This window comes from Oncorhynchus nerka, linkage group LG18, assembly GCF_034236695.1.
Source record: "Oncorhynchus nerka isolate Pitt River linkage group LG18, Oner_Uvic_2.0, whole genome shotgun sequence".
NCBI lineage: Eukaryota > Metazoa > Chordata > Actinopteri > Salmoniformes > Salmonidae > Oncorhynchus > Oncorhynchus nerka.
This window is the reverse complement of record NC_088413.1, coordinates 41,885,422-41,913,070: the sequence shown is the minus strand read 5'-3', so window position 1 is coordinate 41,913,070 and position 27,649 is coordinate 41,885,422. Positions and strand designations below refer to the sequence as shown.

Below are 27,649 nucleotides of genomic sequence, written 5' to 3'. Positions count from 1 at the left end.
TTGGAGGTATGGAGATGGACGTGTGTGTGTGTGTGTGTGTGTGTGTGTGTGTGTGTGTGTGTGTGTGTGTAGGGTTGGTTACCTGTCCAAAATTGTAATCAATACACCATTGTTGGGTTACCCAAACTCAGTAATGTAATCTGATTACTTTCAGTTGCTTTTATGGGTACTTTCCCCTTAAGAGACATTAGAAGAAGACAAAAATGAATATTACGAATTGAACGACATCTATTACAAGATAAATCAATGTTAGAGTTTACATAGCTGGCCATAAATGGATATTGCATTTTACTTTATGGGTTGGTTATGTAGGCTTATTCTAACCCATTGCTTTCTACTACAGATAATGACAAGATTAGGCTATATCTTTGAATTAAAAACCAAAACGTCTGTCAGATTCAGTCATTCCAATTAATTTAATACCCCTTGATCTGCAAGAATATGACTCGGAAATATAGATTAGCCAAATTGTTTAACCCGAGCATAACCACAAAACTAAGGATTTATTAGCCTACTCTGTTTATGAATTCATGAATGATGATTTAGTTGTCATGGGGGACTGATTGGGCTCATTGCTTCAAAACATGGTTGAAACATAAATGCAATGGCATGCTTTGGAGAACTACTGAAAAATGCTATTTGCATGTGAAAAATGTATGCCATATGCTGCATTTCTTATAGGCCTATTGTTTAAAGTTTTTGTTGGTGTCACTGATAACTGATATCTCGATGATTTGCAGCTGTTTACAGTAAGTCTATCAAAAGTGGGCGAGTTTGAGCATGTGTCTGTTAGCCCTATGGATATATTTTTTTGAAGCAGTACAAATTAGATTGTGAAATAAACTCGTAAAAAATGTACTTGTTTTTGACCGTGTGGAGCACAATACCAGAGAGGAGTCTAGATTTTCTATTCCATAGGCTGGGATCCACACTACTATGCAGCTGTTGCAAGAGTGCATTTTTCTTTGGCTATCCACTGGTCACATAAACAATGATTGCTAGGAAGCTTAAACTTCAATTCAAGCATTATTTGATAAAAATACTCATATACATTTGTGAACAGCCATCCACAACAACCACAATCCGTAAGGCGCAAACAGCTAAATGAGAGAGCAGCAGTGTAATTCACATCAATGCGCTATGTAGATATCAATAATAAGTTATATCCGGATCGCTCGTAGGCTACACCACTGCTGTCTTCCTTACCTCAAAGCGTTTATTCATGTTGGATAATCAGCAGTCGCACCATTGGAAGACATAGCTTGGACTGTAGCCTACAAAAGCATATTCCTGCTTTTCTTCCCGCGATCCATCAAACGCATTTGGTGAGTCATCATAGTGGTCTTTGACTTGGTCAGACTCGCTCAGGCAGAACAAACTTCAGCTTGCGCCTTTTTTCAATGCTGATTTGAATGTCGTTGAGAAAACAGAAAGTTTTTCACAAACATCCTTTCTGCATTTAAAAGTAATCCTCGAAGTAATCATAAAGTTTTTCAAAAGTAACTTGTTCCATGCTGAAATTTCACTTACTGTAGCTTCTGCCCAGGCTTTCAACAACATTATCTTTCGTTATAATTAGTCCAGTTGTAGCATTCGATTTCACGCCATAGCCCCCTATTTGGATTGGCAAATAGGGACTGATACCGTCGTATATCAATGTTTTATGGGTACGTAATCACGATAAGACAAAGCTTGACATTATTCTCCCACCCTAGTTCCCTTAATACAAAGTGTTGCATCACAATGGCTCATATGATGAACTGTAAAACTTTTCGCTGTACATTTACAGCATTATACTGGCAGCAGAGTTTCAAGCTACAGTATATATTTTTTTTTTGCTTTACAGCAGGGATGCTGTAAGTGTTTACAGTAAGAAAAACAATGCAGTATTATGCAATAAATCATTATACTGTAAATGAGCCTACTGTAATCATTACAGCAATACAGCTATGTTATATAATGACAGTAATGTGCTGGCAACCGCTGTCAGTATAATGCTGTACATTTACAGTAAGCCTATAAAGCATGTTACTGTAATCATTTTTACAGTACCAATAATATCACTGTAATCTTTTTACGGTAATTGTAACAAGCGTTTATTCAAGGTAGATAATCTTTGGATGCCGACAGCAGTCGCACCATTGGAAGACATAGCTTGGACTGTAGCCTACAAAAGCATATTCCTGCTCTTTTCCCGCGATCCATCAAACACATTTGATGTGTCATCATAGGGGTCTCTGACTTGTGGTCAGACTCGCTCAGGCGGAACAAACTTAAACTTGCGACCTCGATGACATTACTGAATGTCATTGAGAAACAGAAAGGTGTCCGATTTTTTTTCACGAACATCCTTTCTGAATTTAAAAGTAATCCTAGAAGTAATCTAGTTCTTCAAAAGTATCTGTAATCTGACTACAATATTTTTTGCTGATAACGTAACAGATTAAACTTAATTTTTTGTGGTAGTACGTTTCTCTCCAACCGTGTGTGTGTGTTTGTGTGTGTGTGTGTGTGTGTGTGTGTGTGTGTGAGCCAGGAATCAAAGGCCTCCATTGTTGGAATGAGAAGCAGATGTTAGTGTGGAATTCTCCTGACTGCAGCAGTTTTTTAAACGGCTGTGCTTTGAGTGCTCCCTCGCTTTCTTGCTCTCTCACTCTCTCTCTCATTCTCCATCTCATTCTCATTCTATAAATGTATTTAATCTGAAATGTTTCTATTTCTCCAGTCTGGCCTGTTGTGAGTCATTCTCTTTTCCTCTCTCTAATATTTTAGGGGAGATTGGGGTTGAATGGGGCCATTTCTTACATTCAGCATCACTCCGTCAAAGGAAATATATTATTATTTCTAACAAACATATCTACATATATTTCAGAATGTTGTGTATCCCTGAATATAATCAGAATTCATATAAACATCACAGTTTTGAAATCATAGCTTGTCCAAAAAAAGTGCTCTTTTGGCACAACTTACCCCGTAGATGGGGTAAGTTATTCATAGGGGCAGGGTACAAGTTGAGGAGCCTACGCATTTGTGTACTGAATGAAATATTACCACTACCTTTTTAAAACCATGTCTATTTTTAATTCACAAAAGACAATTCAACACAATCACTTGCATTTAAGCACCTTTTAGCAAACTTAACATGTGTAAATATTTGTATGAAGATTCAACAACTGAGACATGAACTGAACAAGTTCCACAGACATGTGACTAACAGAAATTTAATAATGTGTTCCTGAACTAAGGGGGGGTCAAAATCAAAAGTAACAGGCAGTATCTGGTGTGGCCACCAGCTGCAGTAAGTACTGTAGTGCATCTCCTCCTCATGGACTACACCTGATTTGCAAGTTCTTGCTGTGAGATGTTACCCCACTCTTCCACCAAGGCACCTGCAAGTTCCCGGATGGCCCTAGCCCTCACCCTCCGATCCAACAGGTCCCAGACGTGCTCAATGGGATTGAAATACGGGCTCTTTGCTGGTCATGGCAGAACACTGACATTCCTGTTTTGCAGGAAATCACGCACAGAACGAGCAGTATGGCTGGTGGCATTGTCATGCTGGAGGGTCATGTCAGAATGAGCCTGCAGGAAGGGTACCACATGAGGGAGGAGGATGTCTTCCCTGACAACAAGCTCAGTCCGATGATGCTGTGACACACCGCCCCAGACCATGACGGACCCTCCGCCCCCAAATCAATCCCACTCCAGAGTACAGGCCTCAGTGTAACGCTCATTCCTTCGACTATAAACGCGAATCCGACCATCACTTCTGGTGAGACAAAACCATGACTCGTCAATGAAGAGCACTTTTTGCCATTCCTGTCTGGTCCAGCGACGTTGGGTTTGTGCCCATAGGCGACGTTGTTGCCTGTGATGTCTGGTGAGGACCTGCCTTACAACAGGCCTACAAGCCCTCAGTCCAGCATCTCTTAGCCTATTGAGGACAGTCTGAGCACTGATGGAGGGATTATTGATGGCAGTTGTTGTTGCCATCCTGTACCTGTCCGACAGGTGTGATGTTCGGATGTACCGATCCTGTGCAGGTGTTGTTACATGTGGTCTGCCACTGCGAGGATGATCAGCTGTCTGTCCAGTCTCCCTGTTGTTCTGTCTTAGGCTTTTCACGGTACGGACATTGCAATTTATTGCCCTGGCCACATCTGCAGTCCTCATGCCTCCTTGCATTATGCCGAAGGCACTTTCACACAGATGAGCAGGGACCCTGGGCATCTTTCTTTTGGTGTTTTTCAGAGTCAGTAGAAAGGTCTCTTTCGTGTCCTAAGCTTTCATAACTGTGACCATAATTGCCTACCATCTGTAAGCTGTTACTGTTTTAACGACCGTTCCACATGTGCATGTTCATTAATTGTTTATGGTTCATTGAACTATAGTATGGGAAACAGTGTTAAAACCCTTTACAATGAAAATGAAGTTATTTGGATTTTTACGGATTATCTTTGAAAGACAGGGTCCTGAAAAAGGGACATTTTTATTATTTATTTTATTTTATATTAGCCCACACAACTACACGGATGCACTTTCATGCCAGGTTTAGGACCTCATCTTGAAGCTTATAGAGACCCCAACTGATGTATTGAACTATCTTTAAATGATTTACTTTGGTATAGATACAAGCATCATGAAACCTCTAACACATTAAATGATTTTGACTTGGTGAAAATCAGTTTTTGGGACATAATTTGTTTACCACTGTTTCCATGTGGTTAGTCCTTCACAGACTCCATGAAATGACAGCGTAAATATCTTGTCAAATGGTTAATATAGTGTATGGTTTTCTCGAAACAAGGGGTGGCTCAACTTACCCCACTCTCCCATAATGTCTTTCCCACCCCCCATCTCTCACCTCCCCCTGATTCCAGTCTCTCTCTCTCTACGTGTTCCAGGGGAGTTTTTGGTCTGGTGCAGCCTCTGTCTTTAGTTCTGGAAAGGTTCACATAGGAGCACCCCACCCCTGTGGTGTTACATTAGATGGGAGGGAGAGACAGAGAGACATACAGACTCAGAGGCATTCTCTAATTCTCTCTCTCACTTTCTGTCTTTCTTTCTGTTTGTATTTCGGGTGGTTTTTCTGTGTCATGAGACTGCCTGCCTCTGAGGCTAGCTTGCCACGTTGACAGAATTTCTCCGTTCCTGCCACTATCCCGGGCTGAAGGCAGGAAGTGGGTCTATCTCTGTCTGGCGGTTGGACTGCTGTGGACACAGCTTTGGTGTTGCATCACTATTCTACTGGGCTGTGGATGAATAGGGGATGGAAGGCAGCAGTAATGTTATTATCCAGGCCTCTCCCTCACACAAAGCCTTCATACCGGGGATGGACGATCCCCAGCCTGGAAGCCAAGTTGAAGCCATGGAAAAAAGGAGCATATCACTGTGGATCCCAGGCTAGATGGAAGAAGAGAGGGGTATCTGTCAAGAGCTAGAATAGTCTATGGAACATTGATGTCTCGTATAGTAGTCATGATGTCTCACTAGACATGACACTATAGGGTCTAAACCATTAGTGATCTGATGACTACTCTCTCACTCAGTCTGACTGCTAAATTACAGTAGGGGAGAGGTGGGGTAAGGTGAACCAAAGGAGTAGGTTGAGCCACCATACACCAAATGAATCCTTTGACCAAATATTTAGGAAGAGGTCATTATTTCATGGAGTCTGTGAAGGAAGAAACCACGTGGAAAATTAGGTAAGGAAGTTCAGTAAAAAAAAAAAAGATTTTCACCAAGTCAAATTAATTTGTGTTAGAGTTTTCATGATGCTTGTATTTAAATCAAAGTAAACCATTTTAAGATTATTTAGACAAATTGCCATCAGTTGGGGTCTCTTTAAGCTTTAAAATTAAGTCCTTAACCTAGCATGAAAGTGCATCCTTGTAGCTGTGTGGGCTATTATAGTCAACATGTTTTCCCTTGGGTAAGTTGAGCCAATGGCCATGGGGCTTGGGGATTCGAACCAGCGAACTTTTGGTTACTGGCCCAACACTTAACTGCTAGGCTACAGTGTTAAGCATCTGCTTAAAATTCTTAAAAGACTAAATGATTGTGATTGTGTTGAATTGTGTTTGGGAAAATAAAGATATATATGGTTTTAAAAAGGTAGTGATATTTAATTCAGTACAAACATTTGTAGGCAGCTTCACTTACCCCATACGTAAGTTGTGCCAAGATGCCACTTTTTTGGGAGACGAGCTATATTTTCAAAACTGTCATTTTTACATGAATTCTGATTATTTCCAGGGATACACAACATCCTGAAATATATGTAAATGTCTTTGTTAGAAAGAATACTATATTTCCCTTGAAACAGTGATGCTGAATGCAAAAAATGGCTCACCTTGTCCCTCTCTCCCCTATCCCTCCTCACCCCGCCCAACACAGGCATCCTCTTTCACCATTTAGTTCAAGTGTGCTGAGCAGTGTTATTACTAATTTGGGAGTGAGGATTATATTCCTGCCTGAAAGTGTAATGGGATATGATTTCAATAGAGAACAAAACAGAGAAACATCTTAAGACCTAAGATAATTTCTAATGATACAGATACATTTATATACACAGTTGGGCATAAAGAAAAATATTTGATTAAATAAGCCATTGATTTTAGTTAACTTAATTATGTCATGCAATAGAGGCATAATCTTAATCATAAGAGTAGGAAGAGAGAGGCATAATCTTAATCATAAGAGTATGAAGAGAGAGGCATAATCTTAATCATAAGAGTAGGAAGAGAGGGGCATAATCGTAATCATACGAGTAGGAAGAGAGAGGCATAATCGTAATCATAAGAGTAGGAAGAGAGAGGCATAATCTTAATCATAAGAGTAGGAAGAGAGAGGCATAATCTTAATCATAAGAGTAGGAAGAGAGGGGCATAATCGTAATCATACGAGTAGGAAGAGAGAGGCATAATCTTAATCATAAGAGTAGGAAGAGAGGGGCATAATCGTAATCATACGAGTAGGAAGAGAGAGGCATAATCTTAATCATAAGAGTAGGAAGAGAAGAGGAAAGACATGATGGATAATCAATCTTGTGTTTTAACACTGTTGTTATTCACTCGCTCTCAGGAGTTTCCCCCCTCATTGTAAAATGTTATCAATCATCCAACTTTGTTTTGTGTGATACTAATCCTTGCTTTCCCGTCTTGTTGTGATGAGAGCCTGATACAGCAGAGAGCTGTTAGGTGTGTGGTGTTAGGTGTTAGGTGTGCGTGCATGCACATGAAATAGATCACCAAGCACCGTTGTGTTATCGCTGCATCGTTGCGCTGAGAAGGGGAATCAGTTAGTTAGTTACACGCCCATCTCACTCCCTCTCAGTCACACAATCAACACCACCACATTCCTTCAGTACCTCTCCAGACAGAAACAGGCAAACAGATGTTCAGATGTTACCCAGAAATCACCCAGGGACTACTATGGCAACATGATGACATTCTCCTGACGTGAGATCGCATATTTTTAAGTCTGTCTTCAGTTGCCTTCAGTTCAATCAATCAAATGTATTTATAAAGCCCTTTTTACATCAGAAGATGTCACAAAGTGCTTATACAGAAACTCAGCCTAAAACCCCAAACAGCAAGCAATTCAGGTGTAGAAGCACAGTGGCTAGGAAAAAGTCCCTAGAAAGGCAGGAACCTAGGAAGAAACCTAGAGAGGAACCAGACTCTGAGGGCTGGCTAGTCCTCTTCTGGCTGTGCCGGGTAGAGAGTACATGGCCATTAAGGCCAGATCGTTCTTCAAGATGTTCAAACATTCACAGATGACCAGCAGGATCAACAAATAATCACAGTGGTTGTCGAGGGTGCAACAGCTCAGGACCTCAGGAGTAAATGTCAGTTGTCTTTTTATAGCTGAGCATTCAGAGGTCGAGACAGCAGGTGCGGGTGAGAGTGAGAGAGAGAGCAGGTCAAACAGCAGATATGGGAAAAGGTAGGACATCCAGTGAACAGGTCATGGTTCCATAGCCACAGGCAGAACAGTGTGGGGGGGGGGGGGGGGCACACAGGACACCAGAGAAGACAGAAGTATTACACCAGATAGGACAAACTGACCCTAGCCCCCAGGCACATAGACTATTGCAGCATAGATACTGAAGACTGAGACGGGGGGACACTGTGGCCCCGTCCGACGAGGCCAAACAGGGAGGATATAACCCCACTAACTTTGCCAAAGCACAGCCCCCACACCACTACAGGGATATCAACACACCACCAATTTACTACCCTGAGACGAGGCTGGGTATAGCCAACGAAGATCACTCCAGTCTGTCGTCTACAGTATTTCCATGCAGCAGCTCTAATATTATGTCCCCTCCTCTGTCTATCTGTCCTCTACAGTGTGTCCATGCAACAGTGCTAATGTGATGTCCCTTCCTCTATCTGTCCTCTACAGTGTGTGGCCCCGCACTGTGTTCTGGTGCCTCCCATGTCCTGGCCTGCTAAGCCTCGTGTCTCCTCACTGGGCCTGGGCAATAGCTGAACCAGGGCCGCTGCTGGTACTACTGCTGCTGGTACTGGTACCGCTACTTGTACTGGTGGTGGTGGGTGTCCCAACCCGGGGGCCCGGAGGAGCCCTGTCGACCTCCCAGCCACACGAAGATGAACAAACTGACCGGCTTCCACAATAACAAAGCTATGCAGGACCGCCGCTGTGTCTGTGTCTTTCTCCCCAATGACGACACGCTTAACGTCATCGTCAATGTGAGTACTGCGTCTCACCTAGCTACCTTAAAATGAATGCTCTAACTGTAAGTTGCTCTGGATAAGAGCATCTGATGAATGATTATAATATAAATATACATGTATATAGTATCTCAGTACTATTCAGGTGTATATAAGGTGAGACCACTGGTATCAAGAGTGTAGTGGAACTGTTCTCACTAAGTTGGGATTATATTTGTGATTAAGACAAAGTGTATTATCCAAAAGCAAAGGTCAGGAATTGCAGTAATTGTTGTATTTTACTTTCCAAACTGGCAATTCCATTCATCCTTGTATCACAGTGTATCTTATTTAGGGCTGTCGCTGACCGAAAGTCATCTGTTCTTTCGACAAATCGATTGCTCGAAAATGTTAAGCGTGTATCTTTCCATATATAGACACACCCTATGTGTTTTAATCAAATAAACTGTATGCATTGCGCTTGTCTGATGCTTAAAGCTTCGATGAAATAAGACAAATGCCTCACGAGAGCGCCAGAGATCAAGATAACCAGAGCTTCTTTTTTTTTTTACCTGACCCGGCCATCCTCCTCCCGCTCTCGCTGGCTTTCGCAGATTCTGCCATTACTCTCCTGAAGTTGCTGGTAATAGGCTACACAAGGAGTCGGCAACCTTTCTCATGTCGAATGCCAATTTATCTTAACATTTCTACCGATCTGCATGCCAGTCATGGGTTTCATTTGCACATTTTCGTGGAACAGTTTCATTTCATTTATAATAACGTCTTCGTATCTCAAAATCATTGTCATGTGGTTAATCAAAAAATTCTATCCAAATCTAGATGAAAATGATACAAACCTAAAAATGAACTTCTATTGCCATTGCCAACTATGTACAAATATCCTACATAAAGCTAACAAATAAAAAACATTGCAGCCAGGAAGTCGAAAATATCCTGATTTAAAAAAAATCCCATTGGGCTACACATAGCCTGTCTGCAACGAATTTAAAACATTGTTGTATCAACTATTAAGTTGGGTCCAGCCCAAAAGTTAGTGCTAGCGAAAATATTCTAGGCCCTCAGAGTTTAGCCAGTGAGCTCGGGACAGACACAGCTGTGGGCTATTTGCGAAAAAAGGAGAAAGAAGCCGGTGTATGACTTGGGCAGGAGCTCACTGGAGCGAAGTACCGGCAACAAAGCTACTGGCTCCTCAAATATTCTACTGCTTGAGCTCCTGTTCTTCTTATAGAATATTAGCTCAAAAGTATTGTGGAGCTCCTGCAGCTAAATATAAACAGTACCACCACCCAAAAATGAGTACCTATTTCCGTCCAAGTCAGCAGTAATAAGCAGTAATCAGGTAGGCCTATTTTTTGGCGTTTCCACTGGATCAAAGCATGACATTTTTTTCTTTCACACTGAGTGGTTATAGAAAGGGAGAGAGATGGAAGATTTTTTCAGGTAGCCTATAGGCCTACTTCTGTGTGTGTGCATCCTTACTCAACATTGACTGGAGCGCTCCAAACAAAAGACAATGACTACATTTACAACTTGTAAAAGGAATGAAATTAACCAAAATGTGTTTGTCACAAGTGTAGCATAGGTTGTGCACTCTGCAAACAATGTGTCCACTCAGACATGTCAGGGTTGTGCGCTACTGGTGGAGAAGTCAGGTGCAGGAGAGCAGAGAGTTGTGAACAGGCGCACACTTTATTTAGGCAGAGGCAAATAAAACAGACAGACGCCACTGCGTAAAAACCAGCCAAAGGTAAAAGTGCAAGGCGCGAAACAGTCACAATAATAAGCAAACGATTAACAATTAAACATCCCTCGTGAAATACCACGGAATACAGGGGAAAAACCAGCCTGGCGCGTAACACGAAACACGTAACAAAAACAATTCCACACAAAGACATGGGGGGAACAGAGGAATAAATACATGCAGTGTGATTAGGGAATGTAAACCAGGTGTGCAGGGAACAAGACAAAACAAATGGAACAATGAAAAATGAAGCGGCGATGGCTAGAAAGCCGGTGACGTTGACCGCCGAGCGCCGCCCGAACAAGGGACACGAGCTGACTTCGGCGGAAGTTGTGACAAGACAATGACAACGGAAAGACTGAACGGTAAATGTAGTACTGGTGATATATGTAATTGGGATTGATATACTAACAATCAAACGCAAACAATTCACACAATGAAGTTAAGAAACAATGAATGTGCACGAATTGGCGGGAGAAAGTGCATTGTGCATCTTTGTGAATGGTCAATCCGACAGCTGCATTGGCCATGCAGCATTTACGGGGATATGCCCTCAGAAGTCAGGGCATTCATGCTTCACAGAGCAGTGTAGAGCTGTTGTCAAGGAAGTGAATTTGTGTTTATACAGGATGCACTGCCCCCAACTACCGTCAACGATCATGTCAATGAGGAGCTATACAGAGCCCTCCGCATTGTTAAAACATTTGGGAGGCGCATGGCGATGCGGTACAGAGCTTGATTTGGCCTCTGGAGGCACACCCTCCATATGGAGCCTCTCCCACATTTATATATATATATATATACTGCTAAAAAAAAGGGGAACACTTAAACAACACAATGTAACTCCAAGTCAATCACACTTCTGTGAAATCAAACTGTCCACTTAGGAAGCAACACTGATTGACAATACATTTCACATGCTGTTGTGCAAATGGAATAGGCAACAGGTGGAAATTATAGGCAATTGGCAAGACACCCCCAATAAAGGAGTGGTGGTGACCACAGACCACTTCTCAATTCCTATGCTTCCTGGCTGATGTTTTGGTCACTTTTGAATGCTGGCGGTGCTTTCGCTCTAGTGGTTGCATGAGACGGAGTCTACAACCCACACAAGTGGCTCAGGTAGTGCAGCTCATCCGGGATGGCAATTCAATGCGAGCTGTGGCAAGAAGGTTTGCAGTGTCTGTCAGCGTAGTGTCCAGAGCATGGAGGCGCTACCAGGAGACAGGCCAATACATCAGGAGATGTGGAGGAGGCCGTAGGAGGGCAACAACCCAGCGGCAGGACCGCTACCTCCACCTTTGTGCAACGAGGAGCTGGAGGAGCACTGCCAGAGCCCTGCAAAATGACCTCCAGCAGGCCACAAATGTGCATGTGTCTGCTCAAACGGTCAAAAACAGACTCCATGAGGGTGGTATGAGGGCCCAACGTCCACAGGTGGGGGTTGTGCTTACAGGCCAACACCGTGCAGGACGTTTGGCATTTGCCAGAGAACACCAAGATTGGCAAATTTGCCACTGGCGCCCTGTGCTCTTCACAGATGAAAGCAGGTTCACACTGAGCACGTGACAGACGCGACAAAGTCTGGAGACGCCGTGGAGAACATTATGCTGCCTGCAACATCCTCCAGCATGACCGGTTTGGCGGTGGGACAGTCATGGTGTGGGGTGGCATTTCTTTGGGGGGCCGCACAGCCCTCCATGTGCTCGCCAGAGGTAGCCTGACTGCCATTAGGTACCGAGATGAGATCTTCAGACCCCTTGTGAGACCATATGCTGGTTGGCCCTGGGTTCCTCCTAATGCAAGACAATGCTAGACCTCATTTGGCTCGAGTGTGTCAGCAGTTCCTGCAAGAGGAAGGCATTGATGCTATGGACTGGCCCGCCCGTTCCCCAGACCTGCATCCAATTGAGCACATCTGGGACATCATGTCTCTCTCCATCCACCAAAGCCACGTTGCACCACAGACTGTCCAGGAGTTGGCGGATGCTTTAGTCCAGGTCTGGGAGGAGATCCCTCAGGAGACCATCCGACACCTCATCAGGAGCATGCCCAGGCGTTGTAGGGAGGTCATACAGGCACGTGGAGGCCACACACACTACTGAGACTCATTTTGACTTGTTTTAAGGACATTACATCAAAGTTGGATCAGCCTGCAGTGTGGTTTCCACTTTAATTTTGAGTGTGACTCCAAATCCAGACCTCCGTGGGTTGATAAATTTGATTTCCATTGATCATTTTTGTGTGATTTTGTTGTCAGCACATTCAACTATGTAAAGAAAAAAGTATTTAATAAGAATATTTCATTCATTCAGATCTAGGATGTGTTATTTTAGTGTTCCCTTTCTTTTTTTGAGCAGTGTATATATATATATATATATATATATATATATATATATATATATATATATATGTCTACACTGTCTACATATATATATATGCGTATATATATTACACACTACCGTTCAAAAGTTTGTGGTCACGTAGAAATGTCCTTGTTTTTGTAAGAAAAGCTAAAAACTTTGTCCATTAAAATAACATAAAATTGATCAGAAATACAGTGTAGATATTGTTAATCTTTTAAATGACTATTGTAGCTGGAAATGGCGGATTTTGAATGGAATATCTACATAGGCGTACAGAGGCCCATTATCAGCAACCATCACTCTTGTGTTCCAATGGCACATGGGGTTAGCTAATCCAAGTTTATAATTTTAAAAGGCTAATTAATCATTAGAAAACCATTTTGCAATTATGTTAGCACAGCTGAAAACTGTTGTTCTGATTAAAGAAGCAATAAAACTGTCCTTCTTTACACTAGTTGAGTATCTGGAGCATCAGCATTTGTGGGTTCGATTACAGGCTCAAAATGGCCAGAAAGAAATATCTTTCTTCTGAAACTCGTCAGTCTATTCTTGTTCTGAGAAATGAAGGCTATTCCATACGAAAAATTGCCAAGAAACTGAAGATCTCGTACAACGCTGTGTACTACTCCCTTCACAGAACAGCGCAAACTGGCTCTAATCAGAATAGAAAGAGGAGTGGGAGGCCCCGGTGCACAACTGAGCAAGAGGACATAGAATGTTTAGTTTGAGAAACAGACAAAGTCCTCAACTTGCAGCTTCATTAAATAGTACACACAAAACACCAGTCTCAACGTCAACATTGAAGAGGCGACTCCGGGATGATGGCCTTCTAAGCAGAGTTGCAAAGAAAAAGCTATATCTCAGACTGACCAATAAAAATAAAATATTAAGATTGGCAAAAGAACACAGACACTGGACAGAGGAACTCTGCCTAGAAGGCCAGCATCCCAGAGTCGCCTCTTCACTGATCACTTTGATGTTATTTTAATGGACAGAAATGTTGTCTAAAACCATTTAGGTCGGCCAACAGCCTAACGACCAAACAATTGACCAGTTGAATAATTGGGGTCGGACCTAGTCTAAATACCTCCGATTTCCCCCTGCACATCCTGACATTAAACCTCTTGCTATGTGTTCTCTCTCTCTGCTCAGGTGAAGACTTTGTGCCAGGAGCTGCTCATCCAGGTGTGTGACCTGCTCCGACTGAAGGACTGTCACCTGTTTGGACTCAGTGTCATTCAGAGTAAGAATGGTTTACCGTTGTCGCTGTGTGCATGTCTGTCTGTGTGTGTGTTTTCATGTGTCCATCGTCCATGGCTATGTGACATATCTCGCCCAGATCAGCCCATTTGTCTTAAAGTAGCCGCATAGCTTAGTGTGTGTCATATGAAAGGCATGAGCCTTCCTCTGTACAGAAAGGTCCCAATGAGTTACGCCTCAATTCTCCGGAGGTATGCACTTGTGTACTTCACCCCACACATTTAAAAGCATTGGATTGGTGTGTATACATGGGCTAGTGGGAGTTTCCACCACAGGCGCCGGTGGCACCTTAATTGGGGAAGACGGGCTCTTAGTAATAGCTGGAGCAGAATAAATGGAATGGTATCAAACACATCAAACCCACGGTTTCCAAGGGTTTGATGCCATTCTCTCCATTCCATCCATTATTATGAGCCGTCCTCCCCCCAGAAGCCTCCTGTGGTTTCCGTCTGTCTCATACCAGTCATTTCCTTATAAATCAATTAAGGCAAGTGAACAAGTGCACACTTGGGACAGAAGGATGGATAATTAGAACAGAGAGTTAGACTCTCTGAGGCAGCCTTTGAGCAATCATTATGTCAGACATTCCCTCTGGTGCGCGCCTCTCTCTGTCTCTTTCTTTTTCTCTTTATCACTCTCTCTCTCTCTCTCTCTCTCTCTGTCATCTTAATCTTCTCTGTTAGTTGTACGTGTTATGAGCTGAGCGTTTCCCTGCTGAACCAACAGGTTTGGCTCTTCTTTAAAAGCCATTGGAGTGGAAAAGTCAAGGATCAGAAAAGAAAGGAGGAAAAGGTTTGACAGGCGAGTCTTCCAGTATAGAGACTCTACTGACTCTATGCCCCGCAGTACAGATGACAGATGATTAACTGCACATTTCACCAGGCAGACTGACTAGAGAGAGAGAGGGAGGGAGAAAAAGGAATGATGATGACTGGTAAATCAGAGCTTAGCTAACTGACTGGTCTGCTCCCTAGTTGTGCTGGAGAGAGGTGGAGTGGGGTGACAGAGGCATGGGGACGGAGTGATGATTGGTCAGTGCGAGGGACACAGAGGCTGAGGGGTTGGGGCTGGGGGTGGTTGGTATGGCTGGGGGTCGGGGTATGGGTTAGAGTGGGGGTGGATAGTCACTGTTTGCCTTGTGATTTCATGCTGTTCAGACAAGCAGCTCAGGAATGTCCCTAAATCAGCCCCACTAGACTGGTCAATAGACTTGTCCTGCAGGGCACGTGATTGGCTCATACTGAAGACCTGCAGGCTGCCATTGGCTCAGAGACCTGTCCTGTAGACTTAACATTGGCTCATCTCATCTGGTGGCCATCTGTCTGACTGGCACTGTTGCAATGTGCTTTCCTTTGTAGTTGTTTCCACACTATAAAAATATTACTCTTTGGACCAACCTAAAACCATTGCAGGGTTACAAGTAAATAAGTTAAGTTTTCTTAATTGAAAAAAATAAACTACATTTGTTGAAAATAAATACATGATTCAATGCCAGCTGTTATATTAGATTATTATCACCAGTGCAATGGTCACTTAAAAAGATAAGAGAGGCCTGTAATTTTCATCATAGGTACACTTTGACAGACAAAATGAGAAAAAGAAATCCAGAAAATCACATTGTAAGATTTTTAATGAATTTATTTGCAAAATATGGTGGAAAATAAGTATTTAGTCAATAACAAAGGTTTATCTCAATACTTTGTTATATACCCTTTTTTGGCAATGACAGAGGTCAAACGTTTTCTGTAAGTCTTCACAAGGTTTTCACACACTGTTGCTGGTATTTTGGCCCATTCTTCCATGCAGATCTCCTCTAGAGCAGTGATGTTTTGGGGCTGTTGCTGGGCAACACGGACTTTCAACTCCCTCCAAAGATTTTCTATGGGGCTGAGATCTGGAGACTGGCTAGGCCACTCCAGGACCTTGAAATGCTTCTTACGAAGCCACTCCTTTGTTGCCCGAGCAGTGTGTTTGGGATCATTGTCATGCTGAAAGACCCAGCCACGTTTCATCTTCAATACCCTTGCTGATGGAAGGAGGTTTTCACTCAAAATATCACGATACATGGCCCCATTCATTCTTTCCTTTACACGGATCAGTCGTCCTGGTCCCTTTGCAGAAAAATAGCCCCAAAGCATGATGTTTCCACCCCCATGTTTCACAGTAGGTATGGTCTTCTTTGGATGCAACTCAGCATTCTTTGTTCTCCAAACATGACGAGTTGAGTTTTTACCAAAAAGTTATATTTTGGTTTCATCTGACCATATGACATTCTCCCAATCTTCTTCTGGATCATCCAAATGCTCTCTAGCAAACTTCAGATGGGCCTGGACATGTACTGGCTTAAGCAGGGGGACACATCTGGCACTGCAGGATTTGAGTCCCTGGCGGCGTAGTGTGTTACTGATGGTAGGCTTTGTTACTTTGGTCCCAGCTCTCTGCAGGTCATTCACTAGGTCCCCCCGTGTGGTTCTGGGATTTTTGCTCACCGTTCTTGTGATCATTTTGACCCCACGGGGTGATATCTTGCGTGGAGCCCCAGATCGAGGGAGATTATCAGTGGTCTTGTATGTCTTCCATTTCCTAATAACTGAGTTTGGAGTGTGACTGTTTGAGGTTGTGGACAGGTGTCTTTTATACTGATAACAAGTTCAAACAGGTGCCATTAATACAGGTAACGAGTGGAGGACAGAGGAGCCTCTTAAAGAAGAAGTTACAGGTCTGTGAGAGCCAGAATTCTTGCTTGTTTGTAGGTGACCAAATACTTATTTTCCACCCTAATTTGCAAATAAATTCATAAAAAATCCTACAATGTGATTTTCTGGATTTTTTTCTACTCATTTTGTCTGTCATAATTGAAGTGTACCTATGATGAAAATGACAGGCCTCTCTCATCTTTTTAAGTGGGAGAACTTGCACAATTGGTGGCTGACTAAATACTTTTTTGCCACACCGTATATATAAAGTAAATCTTATTTATCTATCTCTGTGATATCTCCATCTAACCCTTCTCTGTGTCATCAAAAGCAACTTAGACTAATCTTGGGCCATGATCGAAAACATCAAAACCATGATGTATTATGGGTCGATTGTGACTGACTAATCTACAAATAATATTGAGTAGTTATTCATGATGCCAAGTGATTTTGTAGATCATTAAATGTCGAACGCGTCCATGGGCTTGATCCACATGTGGTTTGCCGATACGTACAATATCTATCCAGGTGTTGTAAGATCTGGCATGGGTCAGCAACACCTGGGCAGAGGAACGCACCCATGGTTAGACGTTACAGTCGACTGTCAACGGACTGATCTACAAATTACCTTGCATCATACTCCCTACTCATTATTTTTTATAGATTAGTCAGTCGCAATTTACGCACAATGCATCGCATATTTAATGCTCTCTAACACAGCTGCTTTCTGTATGTAACTCTGGTTTGTTTGTTTCCCCCTCCAGACAATGAGCATATCTACATGGAGCTGGGCCAGAAGCTGTCCAAGTACTGTCCCAAGGAGTGGAAGAGAGAGGCAAGCAAGGTGAGTCAATCTACAGCAGTGGTTCCCAACCAGGGATACTAGGACCCCTGGGGATACTTGGACTTGAGAATGCACACTTCAGGGGTACTCCGGGCAGAGCAAAAATCAGTTTGTGGTACAGTAACCAAAATATGGTTGTAAACCACTGGTCTACAGTACAAGACAACAGTAATATCTCTCTAGAGACGTGGAATATGGCTTGCAAGATTAGCCCTTTAGAAAAGAAAAGGAAAAGCCGCACACTAAGAGCTCCGATGCAATAATTGATTTAACCAACATTTTGACAGCTCAGCTGTCTTCATCAGGGTTTCAAGGTTTCCAAGATTAACACAACAGACAGAGTACAATTAAATTTGATGTCAGCAACTGCTTTTGATTTCACTGTCAGGATGATAGTTTTGATATTATATTGATAGAATGAATACACTGTCTTGATGGTTTGATTTGCTCGAAAATAACCAAGGTATCTTGATGTTTTCAGGGCATCGACCAGTTTGGGCCTCCCATGATTATCCACTTCAGGGCTCAGTATTACGTTGAGAATGGGAGATTAATAAGGCAAGTAATCCCACAGAGATCCTAGAAATTACTATTAGCAATAGAAATGTACTATTTGATTCTGATAGATGCTGAGACTACAGCACGAATAGAGTGAAGACCTAGGCCGGGATTCAATCCAAGACTGCTGTAGCAGGGCTTGTCATTTAAAGGTAATTTCCGATTGAGCCGACATCTGCAGCGTTCACCGTGAATGCCATCTCATTTAAACAGCTCTCTACGGATTGAATCCCAGCCCTAGTATGCTGGGCTGTGTCTCTAAAGGTTGTTATCAGTGACCATTCAGCCAGGTACTACTGGCACCGAGTACCTCCACTACTGTAGTATATAAATAGTAGTACTAATATAATGTCCATTATGTTGCACCCCACAGTGACTGTTCCGCCAGGTATTACTACAGTATAAAGATCAGTAACATAATATTCTCTCTCCTCCCCTTTAGTGACTGCTCTGCTAGGTGCTAGAGCCTCTGCTAGGTGCTAGAGCCTCTGCTAGGTGCTAGAGCCTCTGCTAGGTACTAGAGCCTCTGCTAGGTACTAGAGCCTCTGCTAGGTACTAGAGCCTCTGCTAGGTACTAGTGTAACAATACAGAGGCGGATGCAAGATGCAAGCAACGATGGTTTAATGAATACAGTTTACAGCAGCAACAGGACAGACAGACTGTACTCAGACGGAATCCGACCCAGGGACTAGTGCGCATCTTCCGATGATAGCGTGCTGAGAAATCCAGGGGAGTGTGTCCGGATGGGTAGGAAGGAGCACAGCAGATAATTCACACAAGGGCGGCGAGAGATGAGTACGGACACACGACACAACCTCAGGGAAGTAACAACGATCTGACAACAAGAAACACTGGTTACAGAACATATAAAGGGAAGATAAGTGGTTCCAGCTGGCGCAGACAATCAGGCCGAGATTGGGAACCACGCCCACACAAACACGGGTGAGAGAGAGAGAGAGAGAGAGAAAGAGAAAGGGAGGCAGTGGATTCATGAACCGTGACAATACCCCCCCCATAGGAACGCCTCTTGGCGTTCCCAGGCGAATTTACCTGTCGATTGAAATCGTCGATAAGGGAGTGATCCAGAATGTCCCTAGCAGGTACCCAACTTCTCTCCTCCGGGCCGTAACCCTCCCAGTCCACCAGGTACTGGAATCCGCGTCCCCTCCTTCTAGAGTCCAAAATACGATTGACAGAAAAGGTGAGTTCCCCATCAACAAGTCGTGGCGGCGGGGGAACCGGGACCGGCGGGTTAATGCGGGCCTGAAACACAGGTTTTATTTTAGACACATGAAAGGTAGGATGAATTCTCCTATACGCCGGAGGAAGCTTGAGCCGGACCGCCACCGGACTAATGATCCTGGTGACTTTGAACGGGCCGATAAATTTGGGGGCAAGCTTGTTCGAAACGGATCGGAGTGGAATGTTCTTAGTAGAAAGCCACACTCTTTGGCCAACGACGTATACCGGAGGCTTCGACCGGTGGCGATCGGCCTTAGCCTTGGTGCGCGCCCCCACCCGGAGAAGAGTCTCACGGGCTCTGCTCCATGCGTGACGGCACCTCTGGATGAAAGCGTGAGCGGAGGGAACAGTGACCTCGGACTCCGTACTGGGAAAGATAGGTGGCTGGTAACCTAAACTACACTCAAACGGAGAGAGACCCGTGGCTGCCACTGGCAACGAATTGTGAGCGTACTCAACCATAGAGAGTTGTTGACTCCAGGAAGAGGGATTCTTAGAAACATTTAAACATCGCAACACTCTCTCCAAATCTTGGTTGGCCCTCTCCGTTTGACCGTTGCTCTGGGGATGAAACCCTGAAGACAGGCTGACACTCGCTCCCAGTAACCTACAAAACTCTTGCCAAAACTTGGACACAAATTGGGGCCCCCTGTCAGAAACTACGTCCATCGGCAGGCCATGTAAGCGAAAGACGTGATCCACGACAGTTACCGCTGTCTCCTTGGCAGATGGTAATTTAGGCAAGGGAATAAAATGAGCCGCCTTCGAGAACCGGTCCACCACGATCAAAACAACCGTCTTGCCCTGGGAGGGCGGAAGGGCGGTAACAAAATCTAGCGCGATGTGGGACCAGGGTCTCGAAGGGACCGACAGCGGTTGGAGTAACCCATCTGGGGGTCGATTAGAAGTCCTCCCAGTGGCACAAACCGAGCAAGCCAAGACAAAACTGTGAATGTCACGAGCCATCAGTGGCCACCAAAAGCGTTGCTTAACCAAAAAGCTAGTGCGGCTGACTCCTGGATGACACGCTACGTTGGAGCAATGCCCCCACCGAATAACATCGGAACGACACCCCTCCGGCACAAACAACCGATTAGGCGGGCAACCGGGCGGAGGCGTTACCCCTTCTAAGGCCGTTTTGACCCTCGATTCAACCTCCCATGTGAGTGTGGAGACCACTAGGGTCCCGGGTAGGATGCACTCGGGAGTGGATGGGCATTCGGAATGGTCAAAAATGCGAGAAAGGGAATCGGGTTTGACATTCTTGGAACCCGGGCGATACGAGAGAGAGAAGTCAAAACGTCCGAAAAAGAGTGCCCACCGCGCCTGCCTGGAGTTGAGTCGCTTGGCGGTTCTGATATATTCCAAATTTTTGTGATCGGTCCAAACTATAAAAGGTACCCCGAACCCTCTAACCAATGGCGCCACTCCTCCAGTGCTAACTTCACTGCCAACAACTCTCTGTTGCCAATGTCGTAGTTGCGTTCCGCAGGTGATAACCGATGGGAAAGAAACGCGCAAGGGTGCATCTTGTCGTCAGAAGAGGAACGTTGGGAAAGTACCGCACCTACCCCCACCTCTGAAGCGTCCACCTCCACCACGAACTGACGCGAGGGATCGGGAGCTATGAGGATGGGAGCCGAAACAAAGCGGCTCTTGAGTTTGGCGAATGCAGCCTCGGCTGTATCGGACCACCTGAACGTCACTCTGGGGGAGGTTAAGGCGGTAAGAGGAGCAACTATCTGACTAAAGTTGCGAACGAAACGCCGGTAGAAATTGGCGAATCCCAGAAACCTCTGTAGGGCTTTACGGGAATCTGGGCTTGGCCAATCCACCACAGCCTTAACCTTGTCAGGATCCATGCGAATACCTTCAGTCGAGACGATGTAACCTAGGAATGGAACGGATTGTGCATGAAAAATGCATTTCTCCGCCTTGACAAAAAGTCCATTCTCCAACAACCTCTGAAGCACTCGTCTGACGTGCTGAACGTGTTCCTGGAGAGAAGAAGAAAAAATCAGTATGTCATCCAGGTAAACATATATGAACTGATCAATCATATCTCTCAGCACGTCATTGACGAGTGCCTGGAAAACCGCTGGGGAGTTGGATAGCCCAAAAGGCATGACCAAATATTCGAAGTGCCCTCTGGGGGTGTTAAACGCGGTCTTCCATTCGTCCCCCCCCCTTATGCGAACCAAATGATATGCATTACGTAAATCCAACTTAGTGAACACGGATGCTCCCTGTAATCTTTCAAAGGCTGAGGACATCAACGGTAAGGGATAGGTATTCTTCACTGTGATGTTATTCAACCCACGGTAATCAATGCAAGGACGCAGAGATCCGTCCTTCTTCCCCACAAAGAAGAACCCCGCCCCCGCTGGAGAACAGGAAGGACGAATGAATCCAGATGCCAGAGAGTGAATATAACTTGCCTTTAGGCGGAGACTCACCTGGCAATAATTCTATTGCACAGTCATAGGGACGATGTGGAGGAAGAGAAGCAGCACGGGACTTACTGAACACCTCCTTCAGGTCGAGGTATTCAACGGGCACGTTAGACAAATCCACTGCCTCCTCTAGAAACACAGAATCAGACACAGACGAACAAGCAAACACTAAACAGGACTCAAGACACTTGTTACTCCACATGGATATAGAGTTATGAACCCAGTCAACTCTGGGGTTGTGTTGGGTGAGCCAAGGGTGGCCGAGAACTAATGGTGACAGGGGTGAGTCCATGAGTAGAAATGATAGTGTCTCAGTGTGATTGCCAGAAGTGATGAGTGTGATAGGTTCAGTGGTGTGAGAAATGTTGGGGAGTTCTTGACCATTGAGAGCGTTGACGGATATCTTGTGCGTGAGTGAGGTGATAGGAATCTGGAGTTTGTGAGCGAGCTTGAAGTCCATGAAATTACCCTCTGCTCCTGAGTCCAGTAAGGCTTGGGTGTCGTGCGTGTGGGTGGCCCATCTTAGTCTTACCGGGAGGAGAGTAGATGATGAGGTCTTCTCTGTGGTGACACCACCCGATAGTAGCCTCATGCTTACTACCGGGCCTGATCTTTTACCGGGCAGGAGTGGATAAAGTGGCCCGCTCTACCACAGTAGAGACAGAGTCCTTGGGATCTCCGCCTCTCCCTCTCTTCCCGGGAGAGGCGAGCTCTCCCCAGCTGCATGGGTTCGTGAGCGGAGGCTGAACTGTCCGTGTTCCCGCCGCTGGCATGCCAGCCCTCCATGTCGTCATACGGTCTGTTAGGGCATGCTCGGCGGCCAATACGACTCAGACGAGCGTCGACCCTCAAGGCTAGTTCCACTAGTCCATTTAAACTCCTGGGAAGGTCCAGAACATAAATCTCCTTCTGGATCCGGTCCTCCAGCCCATGCAGGAACCTGTCCCACTGCGCCTCCTCGTTCCACTGACACTCTGCGGCCAGAGTGCGGAATTGGATGGAGTATTCCGATACTGAACGGTCTCCTTGGCGAAGGTCAGCGAGTAGTCTGGCCGCCTCTCTACCCGCCACGGCCCGATCGAAGACCCTTCTCATCTCCTCGGAGAGTGTCTGGAAAGAGGTGCAGCATGGGTCCTGGTTCGCCCACACCGCCGTTCCCCAAAGAGCCGCTTTGCCTGATAGCAGTGTGAGTACGAAGGCTACCTTAGACTGTTCACGGTTGAAGGTCCGTGGCTGCAACGAGAAATGCATGGAACATCTCGTAAGAAATGCTCTGCAATAGTCAGGATCACCTGAATAACCCTCTGGTGTCGGTAGCCGTGGCTCTAGCTGGGAATCCGGCTCTGGCGGGGCGGGTTGAACTGCCGGTGTAGGTGGCGCAGCGGAACCCCTCAGATGTTGTAATTGTTGGGTCAGCTGGGATACCTGCGTCGCAAGGGCTTGTACTGCCCGACCTGTGCTGGAGATGTTCTCCTCTTGTTGATCCATTCTCGTGATACTGCGGGAAATGAATTCGGTCAGACTCGTTGAACTCAGACGGAATCCGACCCAGGGACTAGTGCGCATCTTCCGATGATAGCGTGCTGAGAAATCCAGGGGAGTGTGTCCGGATGGGTAGGAAGGAGCACAGCAGATAATTCACACAAGGGCTGCGAGAGATGAGTACGGACACACGACACAACCTCAGGGAAGTAACAACGATCTGACAACAAGAAACACTGGTTACAGAACATATAAAGGGAAGATAAGTGGTTCCAGCTGGCGCAGACAATCAGGCCGAGATTGGGAACCACGCCCACACAAACACGGGAGAGAGAGAGAGAGAGAGAAAGAGAAATGGAGGCAGTGGATTCATGAACCGTGACAACTAGAGCCTCTGCTAGGTGCTAGAGCCTCTGCTAGGTGCTAGAGCCTCTGCTAGGTACTAGAGCCTTTGCTAGGTACTAGAGCCTCTGCTAGGTACTAGAGCTGGGCAATATGGATGAAAATCCACATTGCAATAAATTGCCTGAGTTGATGCAATAACAATAAATAGAACAATAAGTTTATAACATGAATGTGCGCCACAGCTTTACTTTTTAAAAATGTATTTTATGATCCTTTAAACTACTACTACTAGTTAGATGGTTGTAGCCATCAATTGTCCCTTCATCCATATTAGCTCATTTATCTTGTTTCAAACTTTACCTTTCTCTAGTATATCAGCAAAATGCCTGCGATAAGTGATCGGTATAGTCGGTGTCGATAATTTTCGGGTTTATCGTCCCAGGTTTACCAGGTACTACTACTGGCACCTGGTACTACTACTACGTTAGTTATGTAGATCTACTACTACATAGCCATATGTGTCTAAAGGTTATTCTCCTCTCTCCCCCATAGTGACCGCTCGGCCAGGTACTACTACTACTGGCACCTGAGGAAGCAGGTGTTGCTGTCTCAATGTATCCAGAGAGAAGAGGCTTACTTTCTGCTGGCAGCCTTCGCCCTCCAAGCCGATATGGGCAACTTCAAACGCAACAAGCACTTTGGGAAGTACTTTGAACCTGAGGCCTACTTCCCCCCATGGGTGAGTAGATCTAACCTTTTAACCCAGTGGTATTCGTAGTCGGGTCACGACCCTGAGGGAACTGCAGTGTTGTCGCTAAAATAAAATGAAAGATAATTAGAACAATTCAATTTTATTGATCAAGTGTGTTTATTGGTTTCTTTTTATTTTGATGAGATGAAAATGCAAAGAATTTTACGGTTATTTGTTGATGTAAAAATCGAAATGTGCCGAATTTAAGGTTGTGTCATTAGATTTGGGGTGCGGTGGGGTCGCAATAAATTATACTGGAAATAATGGGGCCCCCGCTGAAAAAGTTTGAATACCACTGTTCTAACCTAACTGGTACCACGTGGTTTCCCAGGCAGTATTCAGACCGTCCCAATTCACTCTCCCCCCTTCCCCTTCCCCTTGGCTGGATAGGTATAATCAGAGTAGTGGTGAAGTATCCAACATATTGCTACAGATCTGCAAACATGGAAGGGTTAGGGCCAAGAGGAAGGAGTAGGGTGCGAATTAGGACAAACTGAGTGTAGTCTAACACACAGCCCAAATGTAGGTCTGTAGCCTGTTTTATTAATCACTGTGCTCCAACACTTTGACACGCTCCCTCATTGGAGCATGCTGGGATAGCTGGATCTAGAACACTAGTTTTATGTTGGTCCCTGGAAGTGGCACGCAGCACGATTTACTCTTTTGAGAAAGGATCTGAATGCGATCCGGCTACTCTCCTACTCGACTTGACCCCCCCCCCCTCCCAGACACAACGGTGGTCCACCCCTCTGTTTACCAACCACGTCCTGTGATTAGCCTGTTGCCATCCAATCTCCATTTTGAAGCCACAGGGACGGAAATAGTTGTACGATCACGAATGGTACATAAATACCTCCTCTTAGGATGTTCTCTAACTGGTTCTGAGTGAGTGACTGGTTCAGGAGAAGCACCCCAAATCCATACCTGACACTGTACGCTTTCTAGATTCCAGTGGGATTGCGGGCCCCTCCCTAATTGCACCCCATTCTCTATATAGTGCACAATTTTGACGATAGGGCTTGGGTCAAAAGTGGTGCACTATATAGGGAATAGGGTGGACGACGTCTTTCGTGCCCAGCTGGATGATGCCTTTTGGGACGTCATCTCAGTATGTGAGACATCTGTGCTCCCCTGGGCGGGGGGCTTCATCTACCTCCATTAACCCCACTGGCAAGCCTTCCTTCCTGTCTTCTGTCATTGAGCTGAAATTAGAGCCATTAGCCAGTAATCACACTCCACCGAGATGCTTTTAAGAGAGAATTTATTTTCAGCCTCTATCTCTGTCGCTCTCTTCCAGGTGATAGCCAAGCGAGGCCGGGACTACATCCTGAGACACATCCCCAACATGCACAAAGACCAGTTTGCCCTCACCGCCTCCGAGGCTTATCTCAAATACATCAAGGAGTGTTCCCTTCTGGATGATGTCACAGTCCACTACTACAGACTCTATAAGGTCAGCAGTCAACCTGGACACACACAAACACACACACACACACACACACACACACACACACACACACACACACACACACACACACACACACACACACACACACACACACACACACACACACAATACACTTACCAGTAAAACTTCTATCTCTTCCACAGGACAAAAAGGAAGTGGAGGCTTCTCTTACCTTAGGACTGACCCTGCGTGGAATCCAAATATTCCAGGTACGAGAGTAAGAATGAAGTGGTTGTGATGGCTTGTGTCTTGGAATACACAGTTCATGTATATGGTTTAGATGGTGATTAATATCACGTACTGTATGTTTCTGTGTTTCTTTTAGAACATGGGGACAGTGAGACAGCTCTTGTATGATTTTCCCTGGAGCAACGTGGGCAAACTGGTATTTGTGGTGAGTAGAGCCATAGAGATAATACATATTGAATATATGAGTCATGAAAATGTTTGACTTGAGTCAGATTCGAGTTCAAGTCCTACTACACTGATATGTAGTGTTTTAATAATTTTTCTATGAGTAGAACATCTCATTCCCTGTGTCCCTTGTTCAGAAATGTCAGATGTTGGATGTCATTTGGCACTTAGAAGGCTCAGGGGAATCCCTCTCTCTGGAAGATCTGTTGTTTTTTCACTCGTGACTCCAGAGGTGGTGACGTCTTTGGAGCTTGGAGCCAGTTCTGGCTTATGGCAGTGGTTAGTTCAGCTCTTACGCAGACTACAATTGTGGAAATAGTGACGCAGATCTCCTCTTGTCCATATTACAGTTGGGTCTTCTTACCCCTGCTACAGCTAGGAATGCTTCCCCTATGGGCCCTGGTCAAAAGTAGTGCACTACAAAGGGTATAGGGTGCCATTCGGCATGCTACCATGGCCCTCTGGAACTAATCAGGGCTTTAGGAAAACTCCCCTTGGCCAGGAAACACACACACACAAAATCAGTAGCATTATCTCAATTCCTATTTCTGTCTCGTTTAGTCTTCTCTCTTTTCTCCGTTTAATTCTTAACCTGTCTGGGAACGGGGAATCCCTCGCCAACAGCCAATGAAATTGCAGGGCGCCAAATACAAATCAACAGAAATCTCATAAATCAAATTTCTCAAACATACAAGTATTAGGCACCATTTTAAAGATAAAATTCTCGTTAAGAAAAACCCAGCCATTTTTCCAGCCAAAGAGAGGAGACACAAAAAGCACAAATAGAGATAAAATGAATCACTAACCTTTAATGATCTTCATCAGATGACACTCATAGGACTTCATGTTACACCATACATGTATGTTTTGTTCGGTAAAGTTCATATTTATATCCAAAAATCTCATTTTACATTGGTGTGTTATGTTCAGTAGTTCTAAAACATGCAGTGATTTTGCAGAGAGCCACATCAATTTACAGAAATACCCATTATAAATGTTGATGAAAATACATGTGTTATACATGGAAATATAGATAAACCTCTCCTTAATGCAACCGCTGTGTCAGATTGTTTTTAAACTTTACGGAAAAAGCATCATCTGAGTACGGCGCTCAGAGCCCAAAACAGCCAAAAGAAATATCCGCCATGTTGCGCAGTCAACATTAGTCAGAAATAGCATTATAAATATTCACTTACCTTTAATGATCTTCATCAGAATGCACTCCCAGGAATCCCAGTTTGACAATAACTGTTTGATTTGTTCGATAAAGTCCATAATTTATGTCCAAATAGCTTCTTTTGTTGGGGCGTTTGGTAAACAAATCCAAAC

At 44.6% G+C, this 27,649-nt stretch overlaps 1 protein-coding gene across 1 annotated transcript in view; it reads left to right on the top strand.

The window, feature by feature from the left end:
* The window catches only part of LOC115145898 (FERM domain-containing protein 6-like), an 89,115-nt gene that overhangs the window by 45,642 nt on the left and 15,824 nt on the right, over nucleotides 1-27,649 (top strand). The window contains exons 2-9 of the mRNA XM_029687531.2: nucleotides 8,410-8,717; nucleotides 13,959-14,049; nucleotides 17,527-17,606; nucleotides 18,088-18,164; nucleotides 24,240-24,426; nucleotides 25,736-25,891; nucleotides 26,050-26,115; nucleotides 26,232-26,300. Of these exons, the coding sequence (XP_029543391.2) occupies nucleotides 8,616-8,717; nucleotides 13,959-14,049; nucleotides 17,527-17,606; nucleotides 18,088-18,164; nucleotides 24,240-24,426; nucleotides 25,736-25,891; nucleotides 26,050-26,115; nucleotides 26,232-26,300 (828 nt within the window). The 5' untranslated portion in view covers nucleotides 8,410-8,615. The remainder of the gene's footprint in view (nucleotides 1-8,409; nucleotides 8,718-13,958; nucleotides 14,050-17,526; nucleotides 17,607-18,087; nucleotides 18,165-24,239; nucleotides 24,427-25,735; nucleotides 25,892-26,049; nucleotides 26,116-26,231; nucleotides 26,301-27,649) is intronic.